Source organism: Mustela nivalis (genome assembly GCF_964662115.1).
Source record: "Mustela nivalis genome assembly, chromosome: 13".
Taxonomy (NCBI): Eukaryota; Metazoa; Chordata; class Mammalia; order Carnivora; family Mustelidae; genus Mustela; species Mustela nivalis.
The window spans coordinates 91,903,252-91,929,957 of record NC_139032.1 but is presented as its reverse complement, the minus strand read 5'-3'; the positions used below and the strand labels follow the sequence as shown (position 1 = coordinate 91,929,957).

The 26,706-nt window shown below is 64.8% G+C and overlaps 2 protein-coding genes across 12 annotated transcripts in view; one reads left to right on the top strand and one right to left on the bottom strand.

The window, feature by feature from the left end:
- The window catches only part of VAV2 (vav guanine nucleotide exchange factor 2), a 145,075-nt gene that overhangs the window by 114,721 nt on the left and 3,648 nt on the right, over positions 1–26,706 (bottom strand). For 2 of the 11 annotated variants that reach the window (XM_082696229.1, XM_082696230.1), the window contains exon 1: positions 11,310–12,886. The exons of 3 other annotated variants lie outside the window; for them this stretch is intronic. In XM_082696229.1, the coding sequence (XP_082552355.1) occupies positions 11,310–12,464 (1,155 nt within the window). In that variant the 5' untranslated portion in view covers positions 12,465–12,886. Of the gene's footprint in view, positions 1–11,309; positions 13,129–13,157; positions 13,631–14,814; positions 15,090–15,675; positions 15,799–26,706 lie in introns of those variants that run through there. 6 more of the 11 variants (XM_082696233.1, XM_082696224.1, XM_082696221.1 and 3 more) reach the window with 6 other exon arrangements.
- LOC309847248 (uncharacterized protein) lies at positions 2,204–6,281 on the top strand (the record flags this gene model as incomplete). The annotated part of the gene is made up of 2 exons (XM_082697193.1): positions 2,204–2,708; positions 4,222–6,281. The coding sequence occupies 2 exons, from the start codon at positions 2,204–2,206 to the stop codon at positions 4,641–4,643; spliced, it is 927 nt and encodes a 308-aa protein (XP_082553319.1). The 3' UTR covers positions 4,644–6,281.

Sequence of the window (26,706 nt, the reverse complement as noted above, 5' to 3'; positions counted from 1 at the left end):
GCACCCCCCACGGGCCGTGCCCACCCCCCACCCGGGCTGGCCGCTCCTTCCGCCCCGGCCGCGGCTGGTCCCGGTCACGGCCAGCACGGGCTCACTGGCCTTGTGCGCGTACGGTGTTCTCTGAACATGCGAGAGCAAAGCGCAGGCGTGACCCCGTCTCCCCCAAACATCCGAGGCTCCGAAGAACAAGGACCCACTTCCACAATGAGAGCACCCGGGTCGGCGAATCCACACGGACCCCACCCGTCCTCGTCCCCAGATTACTTCCCCACGTCCCCTCAACAAAGGCAACTGCGATGTCCTGACAGCCAAGGACATTCCGGCCCCAGGCCTAGGGATGCTTCTTGTCATGTCTCTTTCACATCCGTGAGCCTGCAGAATTTTCCAGAAGGATGGATGGATTCCAAGCCCCTGCTGCGCACCAGGGCAGCCACGAGACCCACGTGCCCACTGAGCACTTGAGGTGAGGCTAGTCGGACCGAAACGGTACACTGTCGATTTTGTTCTGGTTAATTTCTGTTGAGCGGCTATGGCTGCCGGTTTGGGCCTCAGACGGTCCTAAGTCTTGTCCTCCGGGACCTGAAGCTTCTAGATCGCACGGACGCAAAAGGACAGATGGGAGGAGCCCACGCACACGAGGCCAAGCTCACTGAGACGGGCAGCACGGTGGTGCTGGCGGGGTAGCCGGGCACGTCTCCTGGGGACAGTGTCAGTTTGGGACGAGGAACAAGTTCTAGAAGTCAGAGCGATGATCGTGACCAACACCGTGAAGGTGCCTAACGCGGCTAAACTGTACACATAATAAGGTGCTTAAACTGGGGGCGCCTGGGGGGCTCAGTGGGTGAAGCCTCTGCCTTCGGCTCAGGTCATGATCTCAGGGTCCTGGGATCGAGCCCCTCATCGGGCTCTCTGCTCAGCGGGGAGCCTGCTTCTCCGTCTCTCTCTGCCTGCCTCTCTGCCTACTTGTGTTCTCTGTCAAATAAATAAAATCTTAAAAAAAAAAAAAAGATGCTTAAACTGATAAATTTGGGGGCTCTGGGTGGCGCCGTCAGCTGAGCGGCTGACTCCTGACAGGGACTCAGGTCATGATCTCCGGTCGGGGGACCGAGCCCCCACCAGGCTCCACGCTCGGCGGGAATCTGTCGGCGCGACATTTTCCCTCTCGTCTCCCCCTGTGCCCCCCCAACAGAAAGGTAAATCTTGTGTATCCTGATTATACGGCAACAAAACAAAACTTTTCTTAAAAGGGAGACGGAGAAAGAGACCCCACAAGAAGGCCACGTGCTGGTGGGGGCAGCGACCCGGGGGCGCTCCGTGCACCGAGCGAGGCCAGCGAGGGCCGGCAAACCGCCAGGCGCAGGGAGGAGCCCAGAGCCCAGCCCCATCCCAGCCAGGCGCCCAGCCTCCCGAACCGGGAGGATACATGTCCTCGGCTTCACGCCCCCCGGTCTGTGGGCCAGCCACGGGCCGCCCCAACCCCCACCCCCGGGTCCCGGCCAGTCTCAGACCTTCCCTCCAGCCCAGCCGCCTCAGGCCGGCTCCAGCTTCCACGAAGTGTCCACACTGTGCCGTCCCCGGACTCCCATTTTTAGAGTTAATTACACGGCTCCAAACCATAATCGCAGCCGGCGAGGCCAGGCTTCCTCCCGGGGCTCAGGACGGGCGGCACCCCTTGCCCTGCAGGCACAGCGTCTGTCCGCCTGGCCTCTCCCCGTGACAGCCGCGTGGGCCCCATCGTTCCAGGACCCGGCCCCACGCAGCTCGCGGCCCACAGAAGGCTGTCCCTGGGGAGACTGAGGGACACAGACGGGTTCAGGCCCCCGGGAGAGGGATGCGGCAGCACGGGGCCCCGCAGCAAATCGAGAGGAGGTGGCCTCATTCCCGGCGAGTGTCTGTGCACCGGCCGGCTCTGCTGCTCTCTGCCACGGACGCCTTTACTCCCCACCCTCCCATCATTCACCCCATTTCTCAGGAGGCGAAACTGAGACTCCCTAGCAGGAGGTAGAGCCCAGATTGGATCCACATCTGCTGTGAAGCAGCAAAGGTCCTTGGAGAGGACGGGCGTCCATGCGTTCCAACGCACTCCTCCTGTCCACTGCGCTCAGCACCGGGGTCCCTCTCGCAGCCGGCCTGCTCCAAAGGATGAGATGCATGGTCCCCCCCGCCCCACCGCACCGTCATACAGATAGGGGAGTGGCCGGACATGGAGAGGGGCAGGGCGTGGAAGGGCCAGCCCTGTGTCCGGACTCCTGGCCCCTTCTCCACTTTCCACTCAGCGGGGGCAGCGGGCCTGCTGTTTCTGCAGCTCGGGTCCACTCCTCTGACCGCCGGCCTCTCCCTCCCCAGCACCCCTGGACGCAGGAGGACATGTGGCCAAGGCCCGGCCCATCGCAGCAGGGACGGCTGCAGACTCTGGGAGAGAGACTCCCGAGGGCCAGGTGGGGAGAGGACACCACAGGCACATCCCAGGCACAGGCTGAGTGACCGCAGGCAAGGAAAGGTCCAGACGGTGGCCAGTGCCAGGACGGAAGCTGCCCATCCTTGTCCTGTGACCAGACAAGGTCTGGCTGGGGGCCGTGTCCCTGTGGCCACAGGCGTGAGTACCCTTCTCCTTGCTCGGCCCTCCAGGCCCTCTCTGAGACGCAGCCACGGTTCCACCGGCATCTGGAGACGGACGCTCAGCCCCAGAAGCCAGCTAAGTGGCCACAGTAAGTGTCTGTCCCCAGAAACTGGCCCCTGACAAGCCACCAGCAGCCCAGAGCTGAGTCGGCCCCCACTGTGTTTGTTCAGGGCACCCCCCCCCGTCCCCCCAGCCCACGGGGTGGGCCCTGGCCGCTGTGCCAAGAGGCGGGCCGCCCGTGCAGCGGACTCCTGACCCCCTCCGTCCCGCCCACTCAGCAGGCTGAAATCAGATTAGCGAGAACACACGGGCTCCGGGCCCAGCCGCACCCCCACTAGTCTCGCAGGGCCTGCTGCCCACTGTCATCTGTCATTCACCCCCAAAAAGCCCGCCCCAGCACAAAGATCCCGGACGTGGGAGGCAGAGCCGGCCCTGAGAGCCCAGATCCCACGTCTGAGCCACGAGGCCTCAGAGCCCCCCTGGGGACCGGCTTCCTGGCCGCACACGGCCACAACTCTTTGGTGGCCCCGAAACCGACTTACGATCGGGGAGACACTGCCTGCTCTACGGGGGGACGTGCAGGAGACCTGGAGGGCCTGGTGTCCAGGCAGGCTTAGACCTCCGTGGCCACTCGCGGGAGAGCTGGAGCGGGGCGTCGGACACCCAGGCCCCCAGAACTCACATCCACCCGCTTCTGCCATCCGCGCCCAGGGCCGCGGCTCTGCTCTGTCCCCTCAGGGGCTGCTCATGTTCTCCAGCACAGAGAGGCAGGTGCGAAAGGGGAAACTGAGGCCTGGCAAGGCAAAATCCTGGGTCAGCAGGCTTCCACTGGGGATGCGCGGTCTGAACGAAGCGTCAACGGAGGTAGTGGGGTAACAGGGGGCCGGTGCTCCTGCGTGGCTGGCGGCAGGCAGGCATGGTCTAGCGCACGATCCCACCCAGCACCTGCAGTGGCCCCGGGAGGCGTGGAACGGGACAGACCAAGTGAGGCTCGGACTACTCACAAGGAGGAGGGAGACCTCTTAGGGTGCCCCTCACCTCCTCTTAGAGGGGAAGTCTCATGGCCGCCTTGCCAGCTGGGTCGGGAGGCCGGGGGTCTGCTGTGCCCCACAGCAAAGCCCGGCAGAGGGGGACCCCGCAGGGAAAGCCCCAGTTTAGGCTCCCTGGATGCCCCCGACCTTCCCCTGGCCCCTGCAAACTGCCACCAATATGAAAAGCCACTTACCGGGCCTGTGGCTGGCATCCCCGGGCCTCCCAGTCCTGGGATCCGGCTCCACCTGGGGCGGGGCAGGGGCTCAGCTGCAGACCGGTGTCTGGTGGGGACAGGCCTGGTCTGGCGACTCTAGAGGCACACCGCCTGTCCTCTCCGTGCAGGTCTCTCCATTTGTAAAATGCGGAAAGAAAACCCCACCCCGAATTCCTGAACGCTGGGCTCTTCCCTCGAGGTAACTGCTTTAGGCAGTGCTAGCTGACCCGGGCCACCTCCCTCAGGACCTCCAGAAATCCCTGACCCCGGAGCTTCCCTGCCCCGTCACGCCCTGGGACAGTGGGGGCAGGGGACCGGGTCCTGGGATGGGCACTTGAGGCCAACGTCTCTGCAGGCCACGGTCAGCTAAAGAGCTGGGGAGCGCCCACACCCCAGGAGGACCTGGGCCCTTCGTCCACACCCCTGCTAGCCTCTCGCCACCAGCCTCACGCCTCAACGCTGCTGCCCAGACGCAGGTGGAGAGACGGAGGCCGGCCCAAGGCCGGGAGATGGTGTCTGAGGCTCGCTGCTCACCGCCAACCCAGCCAGCCACAGGGGAATGTACGGAACCCTGCCCCTGCCCCCTGCTCAAGAGAGACCCATGGACACCACAGTCCCCACGGAAGCTGGGGGAGATGGGGTGTATCCGCTCCCCACCTCCCAGCCACCCACAGAGCAGGACTGCCTCTGACCACCTCTGCCTTTCTGGGGGGGGTGGCGTCCTCCGTATTCAAATTTCCACGGACACCGTGGAGTGTCTCCAAAATGTCTCTATGAGCAACAAAGAGCTGCATTTCCCCGTGATAAACCAAATGCTGTTCCCGCTGGAGTGACCCTGGCCGCCCGGGGCCACGCCCCGATCAGACGCGGTGACGGGCAGCTGACATGCCTTTGATCAATAAAAAATGGGAAATGAATTAACTTCTTGTTTTATTTATACCACGCTCAATCCAAAAGCCTTTTAAAATGGCCTCATTATTATTTAACAGATGCGGCGTGCGGGGACGGATCTCTCCAACTTGGGGCCCTGGGGGTGAATAAACAGGTGGCCCGGAGGTGACAGGCTAGCCAGACACCCCGTGGACGGAAAGGGAGACCGTCTGCTCCCCCCGGGTCCCAAACCCCTGGGACGACAGAGGACCTCGGTACCTCGTGACTGAGACAAAGAGGGCTTGTCTGGGAGGCACGCCTCGGTGCCCCGAGGGTGACCCTCCAAACGGTCCCCGAATTCCCCCAAGCCACCAGGACCCAAGAAGGCTCTAGAGGCACCGGGGGACTCCACGAGCCAACGCCCCTACTTGTGGAGGCTTCACTTCCTGGAGCTTCTCTTCCAGAAAGGAGCCGGCAGGGGGAACCCGGGGTCGGCCCATCCACCTCCTCCCGCACTTACCAGTGGCCCCCATGGGCCCCTCTGCACTGCCCTGGTCCACCGGAGGCCAGCCTCGCCCCAGTCGAGGGCAGGTCGCATCCAGCATGGTGGCACGGTGCCCACAACGTGCCAGTGGGCGGCCCAACCCACAGCCACTAGGCTGTGTCACCGAACAAAGTGACCAAAAGGACGCAAGGTCGCAATGTCTCTCACGTCCCCATGTGGCACAGGCGTCCAGCATCTTAAGTCTCTCACGCTCAGACGTGCTGGGACATCACTGGGTGGCATTTCCACTCTGTCCAGCGATGAACCGCCCCGGGGTCTGCGCCGGGCCCTGCAGGTTCACTGTCTGGCTCACTTCTCAACATGGTCCCCGAGCTGTCACATGTCCCCATTTTACGATGGAAACACAGCACGAGGACTGCCCATCTCAACAGGTGGCCGGGGAGGGTCCAGGCCTAACCCAGGTGGTCTGATCCAGCCCCGGGTTGGGGGCTTTCACTCCTGGCTTTTGTCCAGGCCGATTCCTACGCACACCTGGCTTTGGGGACCTCTGGCTCCCAGCAAGCTCCAGCACAAACCAAGTCCCCAAAGCTCAGTGCACCGGTCTCCCCACCAACCGCCAGGCCGGTCGGTTGGTCTGTCTGTCTGTCTGCAGCCCCTGAGCCGTGGGCAGCGGGTTCCGCTCAGGGAGGAAGTCGAGCTTTCCAGCGGGAGGAGGCATGTGACGGGAAGCAAAGCCAGGCTGTGCCGCGCCGCGGATGGCTGCAGACGGTTACCCCCTCTCTGACCGGAAGGTACTTCCTCGTCAGTGCTTGGGAGAAGCTCACCAAGGGAAGTAATCGTGGAAAAGTACCAGCTTGGAAGCCCGAGCAGAGCAGGTGGGCAGCTGATGCCCATTCAATCCGCTCAGCAGACACTTAAGAGGCGCCTGCTGTATCCCGGGTCCTGGCCTGGGGTCCCAGACTCAAGGACACGGACAGGGCCGCAGCGGGGACCCCTGGAGAAACCACAGCTGTCCGAGGGGAGTATCTGGGATTTCCGTCGGCTACCTGGGTGGGAATTTTTCCCAGCAGTCCTCAAAAGACCGGCCGCTCCACGAACGGCCCGTGTGAGTCGGAGGGATGAGGCAGGGCCCGCGTTAACCAGACTTCAAGGCCAAGGTCACACCAAAGGTTTCCTACAAAGCCAGCAGGAAGCTGCTACTCTAGGAGTTCCCTGCGCAGCCAGCACCTTCCCCGAGCCTCTGAGCACCCGCGGGTTCAAATCCTGCCTGGTTCCCCCCACACACCGTCGGCCGGCGCAGCTCAGAGAGATTAGGGCTCGGCCGCCTCGTCCCCCTCCCCCACCCCGGGACCACCGCCCCTGGTCTCCCCTGCAGCCCGGCCCAGACCACTAACAGCGGCTCGGGCTCGGAGCCTCGGGTGACCTTGCCCAGAGTCCGGCCGCTCCTTTCCCACCTCCCGGCTCCGCCCAGAGGAGCGGCCTCGAGGTCCACAGCAGCGCGGGCTCCTCCCTCCGGCGCATCGTGGGCCGACGGGCTCCGGAGCCACCGAGCAGAACACGTCCGGCTATTTTCGTTTCCCTGTTGCTGCTGAAATTAAACCCAAACGCGTCCCCGAACCGGCAGCAACACCAGACCACGGCGCTCGCGTCTGATCCCGAATCTCATTACGGCCCGACCCCACCGGGCCGTGAACGTGGACGGTAAACAACACGGAAGCTGGAGGGAGCTTCCGCCGCGAGAGGCCGCGAGAGGCCGCGAGGAGCCTCTTCCGTGCTCCCAACCAAGGGCAGATGGCGAGGGGGGGCCGCCCCCTCCCCTGCAGGAGGCCCCTCGCCAGCCGCCTGTGCAGCCGAGTCCCTGGGGGCAGGGGTAGGGGGACGAGGGGGAGCCCCTGGGGGGAGTCAGCGCGGAGAGGGAGGGGGCTCTGAGGGACTCCCTTATTGGGAAAGACCCCTCCCAGCAGGTCCCCAGTTAGCAGGTCCCCAGGAGCCCAGCCTGGACACAGGGACCGCCACTTCACCTCTCTGCGCCTTGGTTTCCCTCTGTCAGATGGGGTGGTACCCCCGGCAGCCAGCACCAGGGCAAGCCACGTGCCCGGACCAGGGAACACACTCAGACCTCAAGCTGACATGAACACGATCAGGGAAGCACAGACGTGGTCCCGTTTTACAGATGAGAAGGCTGAGGCTTGGGGAAGTTACCTACCAAGTGTAGGCAGGTTGAAAGATGACTCCCAGAAAGACACATCTGTGTGCTGGCCTCTAAAATCCGCAAATGTGATCTTACCCGGAAAACGGCTCTAAGCAGATGTGATGAAGGACCGCACAGAGAGATCATCCTGGGTAGGGGTGGCCCTAAAGCCCACAGCAAGGGTCCCTTATAGGAGCCGCAGCGGAGTCACAGGAAGAAGAGAGGCCGTGTGAGGACAGAGCAGGGACGGGAGGGACACTGCCCTGAGCCAAGGACACCTGGGCCCCAGGAGCTGGGAGAGGCCGGGAGGACCCTCCCCGAGGCCTCGGGAGGGAGCACGGCCCAGCCGACCGCTGGACCCCAGAGCTCCGGGCTCCGCAGCGGGCCGAGTGTCGTTGCGGACCCCAGTGTGGTCGTTTATCACGGCAACCCCAGGTCGCGGGGCAGGCCGAGGCAGCCCTCACACCCTGCACCGCTCCTCCATGCCCTCACCGCGACAGGCGTGGCCCCCACAGGCCCTCAGCAAAGATCTGCGGGACGGACGGAGGGACGGACGGAGGGACGGACGGAGGGTCGGAGGGATGACGTGGGTTCCGGTGAGACACGAAGGCAAGAGTTCTGTCTCCCACAGGTGCCCCCACGACCCCCACTCCGGTGGGACCCCTGCAATCCACCGCTGGCACATGGGCCCCCAGCTTTGACTCAGGGCTCTGGTGGGATGTGCCTCCTCCTTCGGAACATCAAGGTGCCTGGTCCAGCTCCTGAACCCCTGATCGGGGTGTGGGGCTCAAGCAAACCCAGCCAGCTTTCAGGCAGAGAGACTGGGGCTCAGATCCGAGCCTTCCCCCCGCCACACCCTCCAGGGACGCCTGCCCCCAGGACCCTAGCTCCAGGTTAAGGGCACGCCTAAGGCCTCCAAACCCCCATCCAGTGGCTGCGTCCATGTTGCTATAGGAGGGTGCCCAGTTCGAGCACCCCAAAATCAGGGGACCAAAGCAGGCCTGTGGCGCCCCAAGTGTCCATTCCCTCTCCCCCACGCTCTGTGAAAGTCACTCTCTCACCGGGGGTCTGCAGCCCAGCCGGGGGCAGCCGAGACCCCCTCCCCCTCACCCACCGCCGTCTCCTGCGAGCAGACTCCCACGTGTGGCAACCCCGTGCCTCACAGTCGGCCCTTCGAGGTCCCATCACCAAGGGACACAAGACATCATCCTCCGCCTGCCAGCAGGGCAGCCGAGAGCGTCCCTCAGAGCAGCACACAGTGCTCACGGGGAACCCTCGGGCGGACCCTCACCACCGCAGGAAGGGTCAGGTGCCCTGCTCAGTTGCTGTCTCACAGCTCCCGGGGGTTCCTGAGAGGACCTGGGATCCCCGGGGACTGCCACTTCCCCCACACGCAAAACTGACATCCACCCGTCCATCTGCCCGGCCGTCCACCCGTCCCCACGCGCACAGTCGGGGCTGCCGAGTCAACTCTGTCCCCGTGGGGGGAAGAGGGGGGAACCACCCAGCCAGCCAGCAAGGCCCCACCAGGGGCAGCGTCCACACAGCACCCAAACTGGGGAGAGGTCTTTCAGGGGCTGCTTCTCGCTCTGCAGGGGCCATGAGGCCTCCCCAGATGTTAGCCAGGACCCCAAGTGCCCGGAGCGGGAGCAGCAGGGCGGGCCGTAGAGGCGGCTGAACTTAACGCCCCCCCATCGACCGCACCGCGACGGTGAGTGGGACATGCTCCACGTGGGGGGCACGAGGGGGCGCGTGCACCTGTGCGTGCGTGTGTGCGCGCGTGCACCTGTGCGTGCGTGTGCGTGAGCCGAGCAGGTCTGCAGGTGGACAAGGACTTGGGGAAATGTGGTCTGAAGTCAAAGCAGGTGGAGGTAAGACGAGCACACGTTCCTCCTGTGTTTAAACGCTCTTGGGAGGCCGCGGTCTGTACGCCACAAGCGCCAGCTGAGCGCGGTGAGAAGCGAGGAGGGCGCAGCTGGTGAACCCAGGAGGCTCCGCCAGCCCCGGGGGCAGGGGCCAGGGACCCTCCCAGGCTCGGTCTGCAGGGAAGACGCCAGCTCCCCGGTGGGGGGGGGGGGTTCGTGGAGACCCTGCTTCTCTGAACAACCATCGTGGGCTCTCAGCCTGTCGGGAGCCCTGGTCCCTTCAGGGGCTTCACGCAATCGAATCTCACCCATGCCCCAAATATCCACGTGTCATCCCCAGGCAGGAGGGACCCCACAGGGAGCCGCCTCTCCATGAAGAAGTCAGGGAGAGGGTCCGATTCCCGATGCCAACACTGGTGCCCCCCCACTCCCCAGTCTCCCTCGAGCGAGGGACGCCCTTTACATGTGAACCCTCAGCTGTGCCTTCTGAAGTCACTTCTCTCCCGACTTCTGTTCCCACCTTGACCGCTGCCACCCACGGGCTCCCCCCCAGCTCCAAGGGACCGGCCATGACCTCGGGCAGGAGCTGTAGCCGCTGCTCTCCATCTGGGGAACGCACGCGGGAACTCTCCCGAATCAGGACCTCGTCTCTCCTGCCCCATCACGGCCACCCTGGCAGCCGGTGGGGACAGAAAGACACCGACACGCACTTTCTTTTGGCGCACAGCTCGCTGGGGACCCTGGATAAGTCTCTGTGCCCCTCAAAGCCTTGGTTTCCCCATTTGGAGAGCCGGACTGCAGTCCCCGGAGCTCGGGGACAGAGACCTCCAGGACAGGGGAGGGAGGGGTCCTGCCGCTTCGACACGGGTTGGGACGAGACCCCCACCCCCACCCCGCCTAGAGGGCGACGACTGACCACACGAACACACGCGAGGGCAAGCACCCCTGTGCAGAGCGGTGCCGCAGCGTCCCCTGGAAATACCGACCACGGTATTACCAGGCGACCCGACCACTCCGCGTCCGGTGCTCCCCCACAGCAGCGAAAGCAGCTCAGAGACGAGCGCACGGCCGCCGCGCTCACCGCAGCGAGACGTGGGGCAGCCCCCCCGGCCACGGACATGGACAAACGAAGCGTGGTCCGGCCACAGCGGCCTGTTACTCGGCCTTAAAGGGAAGGAGATCCTGAGCCCTGCCCCGACGTGGACAGGCCTGCAGGACGCGACGCTGAGCGGAAACAGACCCGAGAGGACGCGGCGTCGCAGGACCGGCTCCCAGGAGGCCCCGGGAAAGTCAGACTCACGGGAACAGAGAGGGCGGTGGACGCCGGGGCTGGGGGGAGGGGCGCGGGGTTGGCGGAGCGGGTGCGCACCCCAGTTCTGCGAGAGGAACACATTCTGGAGGCGGGCCGTGCCCTTAAAAACGCCTAAGACGGCAAACCTGCAGCTCCTTTTCACCACGATAAAAACGGGATGGCTTGGGGCGCCTGGGTGGCTCAGTGGGTTAGGCCGCTGCCTTCAGCTCAGGTCATGATCTCAGAATCCTGGGATCGAGTCCCACATCGGGCTCTCTGCTCAGCAGGGAGCATGCTTCCCTCTGTCTCTCTCTGCCTCTCTGCTTGTGATCTCTGTCTGTCAAATAAATAAATAAATAAAATCTTTAAAAAAAAAAAAACAACGGGTTGGCTCGCCAGGACCCACACCCGCGGCCCTGCCACGTGGGTCACTGACGAATCTGGAGCCGCGACCAGTCCCTCCCTGTCCCCGGCCCCACAGGAGGGTCTCCGCTGTCTCAGGAGCAGCAAAACCAGCCTCCGACGGAGACGGGGGACCTGGGGGCCTCAAAGTCCCCACGACACGGGCCTGCCCGGGGTGGGAGTCCGGGAACCGCCCTAAATGGTCTCTTCCTTCCATTTTTCCAACCATCGGGAATGATGTCGAGGATTCCGTCAAGAGCTACCTCCCCTCAGGGCTGGCTTTGGGACACACGCGTCTTGTGAACGCATTAATACCAACCGGGGAGGCCGGCGCAGACTTCCCTTCTCTTCTCTTCTCTTCTTCCAGAAGCTGCACTTTCTGGAAATTCCAGCCACGCCAGCCCCAGGGCAGAGCCCCGAGGGGGCACAGGGAGCAGGGAGCAGGGGCTCCATTGTCTGCCAGGAGCAGCTGGGCTCTCTCCCCTGAACCGGGGTCAGGAATGTTCGCAGCTGCAGACTCACCCTCCGCCCCCGGTCGGGCGGGAGCCAAGCAGGGGAGGGAGGCTGCAGGGGAGGCCTGGGGGGCAGGGGCAGGCACGCCCCCAGCTGTCCCCACGCGGGAAAGCTGAGCCCGGGCTGGCCTTTCGGCGGCTGGCGGCCAAGCTGACTCGCTCCGGGGGCCCGGCGAGGACAGGCAGCGGACGTGGCGGTCACCTGCCCACGGCACCCAGGCGCCTCTTGGGGCTGGGATAACCAGCACCAACCGCCTCACCCAGCGGGGAAACAGGCCCCCCAAGCAGGGCCGGCTGACTGCAGCGGAAGGGAAGGTGCCTGGGACGGTACTCCGGGGGCAAAGCTTGGCTCTTGGTCTTTTCCCCCAAAATAGGAACGGTTTCTCCTGGGTAAGGGGGACGTCTGGAGTAAAACAGAAGCCCACATGAGCTCCAGCCCTATAGCACCACGGACCACGTGAGGCCTTGCTGCCGTCCACGCTCTCGACCCTGGGACAGAGCGGGAGGGCTGGGAACCGCGCACAGCTCTGGGCCCTGGCCCTTGCTCGCGGGCTGCGTGGACCCCGCGCCGGGCGTCTGGGACTCTCCCCGGGCCAGGGCCGCACACTCCAGCGACGCCCAGCCGCTGGGCCTTGGGGACGTTCCCACAGTTTCACCATCACCGACACACCACAGCGAACGACTCTGCCCCGCACAGGCCCTTCCTGCAAGCGAGCCCAAGGCTCCGAGTCTGCTGCGGGAGGCTTCCTGGTGGAGCCCCCGTCCCGGACGGTCGCCACCGCACAGCCTGGGCAGCGACGGCCTCCAAGCGAGAGCGGTCGGGCGGACGGGCACCCCGGGAAGCCCCCGGCACGGCCCCCCTCCGTCCTGTGTTCACTCACGTCTCCCTCACCCCACGTCCTCACGCCAACGGCCGCCAGGCCCCGCGCGGAGCCAGGCACAAGGGCGCCCCGAAGGCACATACCCCAAGCCCACCCCCATGGGAAGAGACGGTCCGAGCTGGGCTCCTGGGCTGGGCCTGCGAGGTGCCGCCCACCCAGGGGTTATTTTTGAGAGCAGGGGGGCGGCCGAGGGAAGTGAGAGTGCAGCGGAGCGGCGCAGGGTGGGGAGGGCCGTGCGGCCCGCCAGCTGCAGAGCCACAGGGTGGCCCGGGGCGGCCCAGGGCACGGGGACCCAGAGGCAAGCCCCAGCGGTCAGAAGCTGATGGGGACACACAAGGCAGAGAAGGCAAGAAGCGGGCAGACACTGGCTTGTGGGGTCTCAAGCCACGGGACGCCTGGGGCCCCTGGACGCCGACGGGAGGGACTGTGCCCTGATGCCTTCGAGGTGGCAGGGCCCGGCCGACACCCGGAGGCCCGTCCTTCCCGGGAAATGCCGCTCACGGCTGCAGGGTCACAGGGAAGAATCATAAACCCAGCCGCCCCAGGGAGACAGGGTCTGCTCCCACACACCCTGTTGCTGGAGCTCGGGGACGTCAGAGCTGCCCCTCCCAGGCCCAGAAAGTTCTGGCCTGTAGGGGATTTCATCATCCGGCCACTAAAACGCTAACCACGAGAGACTGAGCCATCCTACCCCGCCTCGCCGGGTCCCTGGAGAGGCCTCCACCGCGGAGCCAAGGCCGGTGGCCCAGGGGCTCGGGGCGGGCAGCCACTCACCCGGGAGGCTGGCTCCGGGAGCTTCACTCCGAATCCTGTCTCCCAAGTACTGGCACCGCCAACTGCTTCCTCGAGCCAGGAAACCAAGCAGGGGCCGGAGAGGAAAGGGGGAGCTAAGTGCCTTCACTCTCCTCCTCTCGAGGACGCGGCAGACACCAACGGTCACAGAACAGGGAGGTGCCCTCGGTCGGGGCGAGACGCTTTCCTCTCTCCAGACTGCTTACTCCGTGGGACCTTCTGCCCGCCCAGGCCCGTGGCGCTTCGTCCCCAACTACAACACCCTCCGTTCAGTAAAGGAGTCTGGGACCAGGAAGAAGGCATCTCGGGTCAGAGAGATGGGGTCCAGGTCCAGGTCCAGATTCAGGGTCCCGGACTCGGAAAAAGGGGTCCTGGACCCAGAGAGGAGTGTCAGATCCAGGGCGAGGGAGGCTAGTGGCAGCTCCCTCGTGGCTGCACTGAGCCAAGCCCCGACCTTGCCAGGCCAGAGCGTGAAAAGCCCCCAGGGCCAATACCAGCAGAGAGCGGGGAGCAGCAGGCAGGGGAGGTCATGGGGGGGTGCTTGTGCCCAGCCACCCTGGAGGAGCCCAAGAAGGGGGAAGCAGCAGGTGCTCGGAGAAGGGGGCAGTCACGCGGCTGGGCACCCCGGGGCCGTTCCAAGGCTGACCGCAGATGCTTGCTCCAGGAAAGGCACGTAAGCAGAGGGTCCCGCTCCATCGCCCACGCCCCGGCAGACATCACTGATCCACACGGCCGCTGAGCAGCCGCATGCAGGGACCCTCCCTGACCTTCCCAGGGCCGCTCTTCAGGCAGGCCGGGCCCAGGACCAAGTCTGGAACCCTCCACAGCAGCACAGGAGAAATGGGGGGCTCTCGTGGACAGTCCAGATCCCCCCGGTGAGAACCTGGGTGGAAGAAGGCGGTGTCTGGGGCCCCACAGTCTGGAACGCCCTCTCCGCTCTGGCCAGACCTCAGACTACCTAGGATGGGAGGCACCAAGACAGCGAGTGCCCCAGCCCCGTCCCCAGGCCCCACACTCAGGACACCGAAACCACAATCACTGCTCGTGGGAGGGAGGGGGCGGGAGGGGGGCCCACACGGGAGCAGAGGCTCCAAAACTCATGGGTGGGCACAGAGAGAGCACTGAAGAGCAAGGAACCGACCAGGGCCCAGGGGCTGGGTGCAGAGCGGCTCTGTCCCCCACACTCACCACCCTGCCGGGGTGCCTGGGCTGCCCGGGGGGCCACAGGTTGGGGGGCCGCAGGCTGGGGTGGCCGGGGACACCCACCCAGGCCCCATCTCTCCTCTCCAGGCACTGGCAGGAGAGGTCTCGGCCCCGACCCTGCCAGGCTCCCGGGAACCAGAAACCCCACCATCTCAGGGATGATTTTACCAACAAGGAGGAAACTGAGAGACCGGCCTGGGATGAGTGATGCTGGATCTGTTAATTCCTTGAACCGTTTTCTAGAAATCGTCGTTTCTGATATTTCAGGGGGGATCTCCACTTCCATTCCTGGTTTGCTAAAGACGCCCTGCCGGCCTCAAGGTCACGGCGCAGGCTGGACCCGCCGGCCAGCTGCTCCCCGTGCTTCCCGGCACCTGAGGTCCTTCCTGGCGGGTTCACACGCGGCGAGCCGAGCGGACCCCAGGGTCTGACGCACCTGTCCCTGGGAGGCCCCGAGGCCCACGCTGATTTCACAGCGGTCGGGACACGGTGAGAGTCTCCACCTCGGCACACGTGAAATCGCAGAAAGCCTCAGCGGGCAGGCGTGGCAGTGACAAATCAGGCTCCCGGGCGGAGAGGAGGGTGACGGCCCCAGCTCCGCGGGGACGCCCGCGACACCAGCCATGCGCACAGCGTCCTCCGGGCCGCAAACAGACCAGTGAACCTTCAGTCTGTACCCACGTGTGTCTCTGGTCCCATCCACACCAGGGCCTGCGGAAAGCACAAACCACACGGGGACAGGCCATGACCCTCCAGGGTCCTGGAGCAGAAGGCAGAGCCCAGATACCCCTCAAGGGACACGGCACACAATCACGGTCCCTTTCTCCTCCCCGATAGGCACCGCCTCCAACACAGGCCCTGGTGGCTCTCAGAAGCGGAGGACAGGATAAGGGGCATCTCGGGTCTCTGACACCAACACACTGTCCACCAAGGGTGCCCCGTGCTCTGACAGCCCAGGGCTCAGTCTCGGGGTCCGCCCCACCAGAGCTCAGGCCTTGAGAACGAGACACCGGGCAGCTGGCTGACGTGCGGCCCCCGGGGTCGCGGCAAACACTCCTGGCTGAGACTGACGAGGCCGGCGAGTTACCCTCCCCGGAAGCCGCTGCAGCGTTGTTTCCTGATTAAAGCCTTACTGAATCGATAGCAATAAAGCGGTCTCAGAGAGATCGATTGGAGCAGAGCCCTTTTTAAGAAAAACCACTCTTTCCACAAGCAAAAATCACTTAAAAATAACCCACGCGACTATTTTGGGTTTTGCGGCAGTCTTGCTGGGTCTTCGCAAAGGCCCTCGTGTTACCTGGAGATGAATCAGGCCGGGGACCCGCACTTCCCCGGGGAGCCGGATTCTGCCGCGCCGGCCGCGCGCTTCTGAGAAATGAGGACACCTGTTCACAACCCGAATAAACCGTGCGCTTACGGAGGCAAAACCCTTAGCGATCGAGAAGGTCGTGCTCAGGGAGAGTCTGGAATGGAGCCCCATGCTAGGGGGAAGCGTCTGTCACCCTGGCCGGGGGCCCTGGCCCCTCAGAGGCCTGCAGAGTTTGTCCCACCGAGGCCAGGGCCAGCCCCTCAACCCCCAGTCCAGCCTGGACACTGACAGGGTCGGCCACACAGAGACCGGAAAAAAAGCAGGAAATCCAGAGCCAGACGGAGAACAACGGGGCGGGGCTGAACCGGCCCCCAACCCCCCGGGCAGGGCAGATTCCAGACAGACGGCTGGGGGAGCTGGGCCTTCCCGGGCCGCTGGCCAACAGCAGACCTTGAGCCCCAGGGGCGAATCTGACAAGCCCCACCAGCTCCCCCACTGTCCGAGCCCGACATCAGGGCACCCTCCTCATCACCCCGCATGGGGGCCGCCGCCAGCCAGGCCCCTGCCTCCCCCAGCACCCCAGAGTCCGGAGCTTCTCTCCCTTCTCCAGGCGCGGCCGGAACAGTTTTCCTGCTGGGGTGACCACATCCGTGTCCTCCCCAGCCTCAGGTCCCGGACTGCTGACGGTGGCCTCCCGTCCTGTCCCAGCGCTGCGGCCAAGCAGAACCTTCTGGAGCCAAACCCAGGATGCCATGCTCTCTCTGGGCCCCTTCTGCACCCCGGGTGAAGCCTCCTGCCCACCCACTGTCCTGCCTGCAGCCTGGAAGGCCGTGGCTCCAAGCTCCTCCAACCTCCCGCAGAGCTGACCGCGGCTCCCCTTGGCGGCCCCCCAGATTCACTCGCCCTGAGGGCCAATGGATCACAGGCAACAGGTGCTCGTGAATGTTCCCTGTGAGCTGGAAAGTCCCGGTGAGCTGCGGGGCCCGTAGGAAGAGCCCCAGGGAAAGGCCTGGGAAGAGGAGGCCCGACAGGCAGCCGGGCAGGAAGCCGCCACCCCCAGAATCGGGTTGCCGGGAAGACCACGACCCCTCCCAGAGAGGCCTGGAGCTCCATTACATCCCACAGGGACCCGTATGGAAACCAGTGCCCGTGGGTCCCCACAGCTCCCGTCACAGGAAGCAGCAGTGTCCAAACCACAGGAGGGGACCGACCCCCAGGCTCCCGGGCCTCTGGGGACCTTGCCTGCTCACACAGCAGCACGTTTCACAGGTGAGCCCACTGGGGTGCGGGCGGGGGTAGGGGAGGGGTCACTGAGAAGCGTGTCCAGGGGTGCATGTGGCCACGTCAGCGGTGGGGCAGGTCCAAGCCCGGGCCTAGCCTGGTTCCCGATGCCGCCACGATGGCCCTTCTTCCGCTGAAGGAGGAATCACAGCCAGCGCAGCCCGTGGATAAGGGTCCCCTAGGCCCCCTCAGGCTGCCAAGACACGGACTTCTCCCCTGAGCCCAGCCACGCGGAGCCACGCACACCAGCAGCTGCCCTCGGACCCAGCAGGGTAGGGACAAAGGCTCCCGCACCCTGTCGCCGGCACGGGGTCCTCAGGGCCAAGCGCCCCTCCATGCACGGGGGCGGGGGTGGGCACGGCTGGGTCCCGAGCCCCGCGCAGCGGACACCGCTGCCCCGACTCCCCTGCCAGCCACAGCTCTGCTGCCTTGCAGCCTGGCTGGCGAACAGATGTTCCATTTAAGCAGCTAAATTACCACAAAATACACCCAGAGAGACGGTAGGCCAATTTCTCCCAAGGTTTATTTGCATGAGGAGGTAGTGGTACGTGAACATTCTATCTTCTCTTTTTTTGAGAAACAAAAAAAATTCACTACACACACGAGTTAAGAGAAAAAAAGACACCAGTTTGCGGCACAGGAGCTGCCGAGGCAGGGTGTCGACGGCTCCCACCCCTTGCACAACTCAGGAGCCCCAGGGCGCCACGTGGGAGAGGGTGCCGGGCCGCAGGTCTGAGTCCCGCCTCCATCCCCTACCTGCGAACTTGGACCAGCTCCCCCGCTCCCTGAGCCTCAGCCTCCAAGGCTCTCCACCGGCTGCCGATGGCCTCCGCTCTCCGGGCCGTCCTCCGCCAGGGCCAGGTCTGTGACCACCAAGCACCTCAGTCCTGTGACTGACTACCATCACCCACGCGTCACGGGCACTCTGGGAGCAGCCCAGACCGGGCGCAGCACAGCAGGTGACACGTTACGCCCAAGGAACGCCGACTGGATCCCCAGCCCACCACCCAGAGGCAGGCTGGGTCCAGGCGCTGGCCTGCACGTCCCTGGGGCCACCGCAGGGCAAAGCAACAGAAAGGCTGAGTACCGGAGCTGCTCCGCTGGGTGCCCAGGCCGGGGCTTGTCCCACCCTGCAGGACACAAGCTCCACCAGCCAGAGGCTCAGGCAGGAGGGAGGGCGTGGGACGGGGACCTGGGGACCCCCACGCTGGTCCACAGTGTGGTCCCTGGCATGACCAGCACCAGAGCAGGGGGCAGCCAGGGCTCCCCACAAGGAGACAGGGTGGGCAGAGCTCCACAGGCAAAGCCCGGAGCCCTCCGCCACCGCAGGAGCGTGGATGCCAGCCCCAAAACGGGAGGCGGAGGACATCGCCCAGACTTGTCTGGACTGCGGACAGGCACAGAGACGGGACCTCTGGCCGGACAGCCAGCACAGACAGCAGACCGCACCTGGCCTCCCGACCCCAGCGTCCCCTCGGAATCGTCCACACTCGCACCTAATTCCAGCAACGAGCCCCAGAAATGCGGCTGGGCTTCTGAACCCCCTGCGGGGCCGGAGCAGGTGCGCACCTGCCGCCTGCGGACGGCGGTTCACAGCCTGGACTCGCCGGCTCCGGCAGTCACTCCCAGACACGGCGTCGGGCCGCCGTGGCCCCCGTGGGGGAGACCGGCAGGAGCCCGGGGCCGGCGGAAGACCCACAGGAGGGGCGGCAGGGAGGCTGCAGGAGCGGCCGTGGACGTGGGGAAACCGGCTCTCCCAGAACCACGGAGAAAATCCACACCCTGACTGAACGCCGAGGCCTCCTCTGCGTGGCTCCCGGACATCCCCGCGGCCCCGGGACTGCTGCTCTCCTGCCTTTGCCGGGGGGCGGCAGGCACGCGACGCGCGAGCCAGAGCGCAGACTCCCGCAGCAGGCGCGGGCCGGCTTCCCGCGAGAGAGGACACGCGCGCAGACCCCCACCGCCTCCTGACACCTGGGCCGCGGGACCCCTTCTCGTTTGAGGGGCGACTCCGGATGCCCCACGAGCCCTGCTCCCATCCACCCGCGGCGGCACCGAGAAAGGACAGTCCCACGCTACGGGGGGACAACCGACGCCCGATGCCTCGCGGGCTCCCTGGACCCATCTGTCTTCGCCCGAGCTCTCCCGGCCACCGTGTTTCACGGACTGAGTCAGAGCCCGGAGCAGAGGCAGCGGTTCCCGGACTCCTCACTCCTGGAGGGGGAAGGCACCTCGGGGCATGCCCGCCCCGGTGCCCTGCGTCCTGGAGCAGCGTGTACCCAGGGGTGCACCCACCCAAGAAGGGGCCCGAGAAACAGGCCACATGGGAGGCCACGTGGGGCTGACTCACCCTTCAGACCCAGCAGGGCCTTTCAGGGGCCCAAATGTGTGCGAGCTCAAAGACGATATTCAAATAGATGCTATTAGTATCCTGACCTTGACGTCAACCCAGTCATAAATGCAGGACTTTTAACGTCTCTTGAGGAAGGAGGAGGCCACGGGCAAAGGCGTGCAGGGCTCTTGAGAGTCACACGGTGGCCCTGCGGGTCCCCACCACGGCCAGCACAGGCTCCCAGGGCACGTCCCCAGGGTGTGTACTCACCTGCCACGGACTCCTCCCAGCCCCACAAGGAGATGCTACTTTTCTGGGTCAAAGACATGTAACGAAATCTAGGGTCAGCAACTCTGTTCCTTCGCCGTGATGTGCCACCAGTGCCACGATCTGGATCCAGAGCCTTGTGGCCCCAAACACAAGGCCACACCGTGAGCAGCCAGTCCAGTGCCCTCTCCCCAGCCCAGCTTCCACCTGTGCCCGACACGCACGAGCAGGGAATCACGCCAGCCTCCGTGGCCCTCGCGCTCTCGGGTCTGGCTTCCCTCCCCAGCACGATGTCTCTGAGGCTCAGCCACACTGTTTGCCTCTGCCTGTTCATCCACTGAGAAGGATGCCAGTTTTCACACCCATCCTACAGAGGGGGAAACTGAGACCCCATAACAATGCAGCGCGAGGGCTCACCGTGGTCAGCAGGGAAGCCAGGACCCCAGCCCCGAGCCCTCGCCACCCCGACTGTGCCCGGACACCTCGAGGGAGGGGGAGCCCGGCCCCCTGTGCAGCCAGGAGCACGGAGGCCCGGGGGAGCAGCCATGGGGCAGGCCCCCAGGAGCCCGGTCACACCCCACTGCCCCGCCGCAAGCCTGCTTCCTTTGAGCTCTGGGCTAAAAACAAATGAAACCGAATGGTTCAGAGTCAGTTCCCATGAGAAGCCCGTCATCCACGGAGGAAAACAGCTCGGATCGCAGCAGTCTCGTCCCTCCCTGAAAGGACCGACCGTTCGCTCCTGTCCCCGCAGCCAGATAAGCCAGGGGCCGGTGGAGCCCGCCCCCCATCCCGCGCGTGGAGGGGCAAATTAAGAGTGGGAGGAGCTGAGGGCAAGGCGGGGAGGGAGGGTGTCAGGATGTGGCTGCCATGAGCACGGGGACCAGACCTTCCGCCACCCCAGGGGCCTGACACGGGATGTGAACAGACGAAAGCTTCCTGAGGTGTCCTGTGTGCCCGGGACGTGTGGTGACGCCCCCAGGAACCAGACACCCGCTTACAGTTAAAAGCTGGGATGGTCCCTGCTCCAGCCGTGACCACTGTCACCAGGGCACCTCCCCGTTCCTGGGGCAACACGGAGGCCTCCCGGCACACAGCCGCCACCCCCAGGGGCCAACGCTCACAGAAGCCATGCCACGGACCACAGCCGGCCCCCACGGGGAAGCCAAGCCAGAGAGGCCAGACGGGGGCTTCGGAGCTCTGGCGTGAGAGAGGCCAGGGCCGGTGGGGCCCCGCGCCTCTGAACTGGGGGGACCCTGGCAGGTGGCTTCGCCCGAGCACCTCTGCAGAGGCCCCCCCTCCTGGGGCCACGGGGCCACACCACCGGCCCCTGGCAACATCCTGCGTCTAGGACGCAGCTATGATAATCAAGTAAATGTCGGTGCAAGTGTGTCCCCAGGAAAGGAAGGGGTGCTCAGGGAGGAAACCAGGCAGAAGCAGGGCTGGGGCACGGGGGGCAGCACAGGAGCAAGCGGACGCCCGGAACCCCAACAGCCCACCTACGCAGGGGCTCCCAGGGACGCCCTCTGGCACCCGCCCGCCCACCACCCACCTTCCCCGTGTCAGGGACGCACCTGTCAGGCCACGGCGGGACCTCGCAAGCTTCGGGGCGCGCCGGGAGGCAGACAGCAGGAGACCGGCAGGCGCCCCTCCCCGCACAGACGGCGGCATGGGCTGGGGGGGCAGGGGGCAGACCCCCCCCACTCCTGTAAAGACCTGGAGGCTGAAGAGCCCAGCGGACAAACGGGAGGACAGGCGGCGGCCCCCGCACGGGACCACGGACGCGGCTCCTGTGAGGCCCGAAGCCCAAAGCACGGCAAACCAACAGAAGCGTTCCCAGGCTCAAGGTGAAGGTGACGCGGGGCAGACACGCAGGGGTGTTGAAGCCCTTCTATGACCTCTACAGAGACAGGCACATGAAGCCCACGGAACAGGGAGGTGCCCCCGCCCCGGGGTCCCGGGGCAGTTCAAGCCCAGGCCCGCCGCCCTCGGCGGTCACGCACTTGTTGTTCCTGTTTATCTTCTGGATTCAGAAACCGAAACAGTGGGAACAGCTACAGGCTGAGAGCCCAGAGGCTCGGGGCTCCTCTGGCTGCCCCTAGGCTCTCCCTAGCCTGAGCAGGGCAGGCCTTGTCGGGGCAGGGGACAGAGGCTCGTCCCACGCAGCTGGGGGCGGGGGGTCCCCCGCGGCGCAGGCGGTGGGCAGCGGCTGGAGCGTCCACTCCGGGCACCAGGCCTCCCCCCGGTACGTCGAGGACCCTGTCACCTCCCCAGGAAGCCTCCACTGGCAGGCTTGCTCGATTCCTCCGCGTCGGGAAGCACCATGTTGTTTCTCCAGGACCCCCCCAGACAGTCAGGGACACAAAGTCGGGGGTCTCTGCCGCTCTCGCCCAACGCCCACGGGCGGGTGAGAGCGAACGTGCCAGTGACACAGAGTTCCCTCCCAGCGACGGGCAGCAGGAGAAGGGGACGGCTGCGGGCTGGCAAGAGGCCTCAACCTCCACGTGGCCGTGGGACCTCAGGCAGCCGCCTCGGCCTCTCCGTGAAGTGCCCAACCCGGTGTCACCCTGAGTGTCCTGAGACGCGGGGGCGTGCTGGCCTGGGCAGCCAGGGACCCAAGCCTTCCAGAACAGGGCACAGCCGGCAGCTATGATCTAGAAGACCTGGGGGGCCTGTCTCTGTAGCAACCACCCATCTCCACCCTTCAGTTACCCAAAGGCATCCAGTTTCCAAGGCCATCTCAAGGGCCACCTCCTCCATGAAGCCCTGCACAGTCCCTTCCCTCCAGGATCCAAGCATCTGTCTCTGATAAGAACTATCACAGCCCCCAGAGATGGGACAGCAAATCACGCGTCTGTCCCCACCTCCTGCCCCGTCCAGCACTGGAGCTCCTGGGACGGAACCAGCAGAGAAAGGGGCTGAGACCCTTCCAGCAGGCACCCAAGGTCGCCGGCAGACGGAGGGGCAGGGCTGCCATCTGGTCCTGGGCCCCGTCTCCTTGGCCAAGGATCCTCCATCTCTCTGGGCATCACGAAGCCACCACCGAGCCCGGGGCTGGAGGGTAAGTGAGGTGCGGGAGGGCTCGGAGGCAGGGCAGGGGGGAGGGTCCAATCCAGGCGCTGGCCGCCCACCCTCTCTTAACCTCCGTGAGGCTCTGCTGCAGCTGGGCAGCCAGAGGCGAGGTGGGGCCCACTGGCCAGGGGAGGAGGCTGGGCCAGCCAGCAGGACCACGCCACCACCTGGGCCTGGGGAGGGAGACTTATGGGGCCAGATGTGAGGCAGGGACAGTGCCGGGCCCACAGTTTCCCACCAAACCCTCCCAGCAGCCTGCAAGGTGGCCACGGGCATCCCCCGTGCAGACGAGGAGGCCAGGGCTCAGCCAGGCCCATAACCCTGTGCCACAAAGACCCCCACCGCAGCCCAGGGGCCGATGGCAGTGGACCCCCCCACTGCCCCTCCAGAGGCCAGCAAATGTCCGCGCCGTTCCAGACACTGGGGGACTCAGCCCCGGTGGCCCCTGCTGCCTCTCCTGTGAGATGGGGCTGAGGACCGAGCCCCACCACAAGCCCTCCGCGGAGGAGATGAGGTCCCGGCCCCCAGCGCTTAGCCCAACTTCTGGCGCAGGTGGAGAGAGCTTGATCCTTGCCAAGGATGTCCGAGGGCCCTGGATACAAGTGGAGATGTGACAGCAGACTCTGGGAGGGCGGGGACCAGGGACCAGGGCTCCTTCAAAGGCCCCAGGACAGGCCCTGAGCCCCGCAGGCAAGCCCACCCCCCGGTTTATACAGGCCACCAGCTAAGGAAGGTTTCTACATTTTTAAACAGTCAAAGGAAAAAAATCAAAAGAATATATTTCATGACACATGAAAATGATAGGAAATTCAAGTTTCATTCTCCGTAAAGTCTGCTGGCCCCCGCCACACTTCCTCGTCTCCAGATCGGCCCGGCTGCCTTCACACCAGGAAGGCAGAGCTGAATGGTTACGACAGAGCCTGTCTGGCCCACGAGGCCCAGATATTTACCGTCTGGTCCTGGACACAAGACCAGTGCCGGCCTCTGCTCCGGGAGCGGGGCGCTGGTGGTCAGCCGGGGCGCTGCAGGAGACAGGCCCTGTCAAGGGGCAGTCAGGACGGAGGCCCACCCGGCAAAGCGGCCAGACTCGTGTCTGGGTCTCTGACTGAGCCAGGACCCTGCCACCCCGGCCCCGCAAGCGCTGTCTGTCCCAGATATCCCACGCCTAGAAGCCACGAAGCCGGGGACACAGACGTGGCCTGGACACGAGGCCAGGAGGAAGAGGCTGGGGGATGTGATGCTGCCGACTGCCCAGAGCAGGACCCTCCGCAATTCTGGGAAAGATGACAGAGTCCCTCTCCAGAGTGGGGACACCCCTGGCCACCCTAACCTTGTGCAAGAAAGAGCTTGAATGAATGAGGCACAGGGTGGGGGCTCCCCATGGCTACACAGGCTCATCAGGCCTCCAGCAAGGCTGCTGCACACATGACCCCGGGCTCAGCGGAGCCCCCATTCTCTGCACAGGGACACCACGTCCAGGGCCCAGATGGCCTCCCCACCAAATGCAGAGCACACTTCCAGGCTCCAGCCCAGCCCAGCGACACCAAAGCCACAAACAATCCACCAACCACCACGGCCAGGCGGTGCCCTCCCATGACGTGGGCCACTGATGCCCACAGGCTCTGTCTGACAAACCCACACGCAAGCTTCAGGACCCCCCACACACAGCCCGGGGTCCTTCGCAGCCGGTCAGACCAGCACCAAAGATGGGACCCCGGTGCAGTGGCCTCGGCCACCAGCCCAGGCCCCGCGTAGCCCACTCAGAGCCTTAATCCCTGCCACGTGCGAAAGCCACGGTCAGGGAAGTCCACATTTCTCCACTTTCACCCCAAGAAGCCTTTCTGAGCGCTTTTCCTGGCCGACCTCCCATACGACGCCGCAGTGCCACAGAGGTACCGTGCGTCCGTTTTATACTCTGTGTACATCTGAGCTCTGTACGTAAAAATAACATGATTTCCTCACCCCAAAGACTTGATTTCCGCCACACTGGAGGCCATATCACCCTGCTGAGAAGGCAAAGGTTCATTAAATCGTGTTATTAAAATTAACATCGTGCATTTCTTTTTACCTTTTTAACCGGGTCACCAGAGATTTTGAAATATGGAAGGAATTCACGTGTTTCTATTTGGCAGCCGTGATACAGACAGAAAACAAAGAGAAACGTGCACACAGCACACCCATCTACACCTGCGCACGCGCACACACACACACACACACACAGCACCAGCTCCCACCGCGCGGGCCGCGGGGAGCAGGGACAGCCCGCAGCGCTGTGCACACCGGCACCCAGATCTTGGCTTCTAAACACCCCCCGCGCCACGAGGGAACCAGAGCTCCTCCGAGAAAGGGCTGACTCCCGAGCTGGGACAGGGAAGAATGCAAAAAGACGTCTTGCTCCAGAAAGTGGCTGAGAACACGGGGCGCCTGGGTGGCTCAGTCGGTGAAGCATCCGACTCCTGAGTTCAGCTCAGGTCGTGAAATCGGGGTCGTAAGATTGAGCCCAGAGCCGGGCTTTGTGCCCAGCAAGGAAGTCTGCTGGTCTCCCTGTGCTGCTCCTCCTCCTCTCTCCCACCCTCTCTCAAATAAATAAAATCTAGGAAAAAAGAGGAGAAGAAAGAAAGGGAAATAAAAAGGGAAAAGGAAGGGACGCAGGGAGGAAGAACTGCTGGGAACACCTTAAAGTGCAGAGCAGCTGCCTCGAAGCAGTTCCCGGGTCAAACGTGGGCGTGGAAACAAAGAACAGTGACGGATGACAACCCCCGAATGAAACAGGAAATCAGAACGCCAACTGGCAGGAAGAGAGGACGAGGAAACACCGGAGGCGCGACAGAGCGACGGCACGGAGTGGACAGGCAGACACCGCCTGGGACAAGGCTGCACGTGCCACCTGCAGGCCAGGAGCCGGAGCCGAGGCACCGTCGCTGGTCCCCCCCACGCAGGCGCACACCCGACACGGGGTGTGGACCCAGCGGTGGGACGCTCTGCCACAAAGGGTGCCTGGAACCCGCAGGGTGTCGAGGTCCTGGGCACCGAGGGAAGGCTGCGGAGCTGCCCCGGACCGAGGGGCTGAGGGGGACCGCAGACAGCACCCCTCCGGCTCCCCTTCTCCTGAACCAGCATTTCTGGGGCACACGAGTGGGTCACGCCTGAGACGGGGCTGAGAGGCTGAGCTGCGCTCACCGAGAGCAAGGCCCTTGTTTTGCGGGCGACGCACTGACATGTTCAGCGTGGGGGCCCCAAATTTCCCCCTCACCTCCACTGGGGCGAGCCACGTGGAGCTCTTCTGAAAGTCTAAGATATTTTCCAAAATTTGGAAAAGGACAAGAGGCTTCCTGTTTCCACAGAAGCGAGGGTTCCTCGGTGCTGCGCTCTGCCCTGGTGTCGCACGGCTCGGCCTCAGGGCCCAGGCCCCGGCAGCCTGCCCTCAGGAGCCCCGAACCCCTGCGGGCCGCCTGCAGGCCACTTCTGCAGCCGGGGGCATCTGGGCGACACCGCCACACTCTCGCTCTTCCAGAAGCGTCATGAGAGCAGGACCCCGGCCACGCGGCCCCAGCCTCTCGCCAAGCACAAAGCCTGCCTCGGAAGCCCCCGAGATGACATCCTACAGGAAGGCTCGCCCCAGTCCCCCTCCAGGCGGGGCTTTGCAGAGGAGGCAGCGAGAGTGTGGCCCCCACGTGCTGGCTGGAGTAAAAGCACCCGAAGTACAGGGTTAGCGACCTACCCCTGGCGCACGGGGGGCCGCAGCCAGGCTCGCCACACCGAGAGCCAAGAGAGTGCAATCAGAGGAGGCTTCCTGGAGGAGGGGCCTCTAGACCAGCTCCTCCAGGAAGAACCAGGCCCAGAGAGGGGGAGTTCTACCAGCAAGGGCACAGCTCGTCACGGACGCTGACGGCAAAGGTACGGAAGAGAGCAACAGGCCTGAGGCAGGGATGGGGGGCGCGGGCAGAGGAGCTATGCTGGGGGGAACCCGGGTGCCAGGCTTCCCAATCTGTTCTCCGGGGAGGAGGCCTGCGGGGCGCTGTGGGCAAGAGGCCGGGCGGGTGGTGCCCTCCGGGTTCAGACCGAGGACA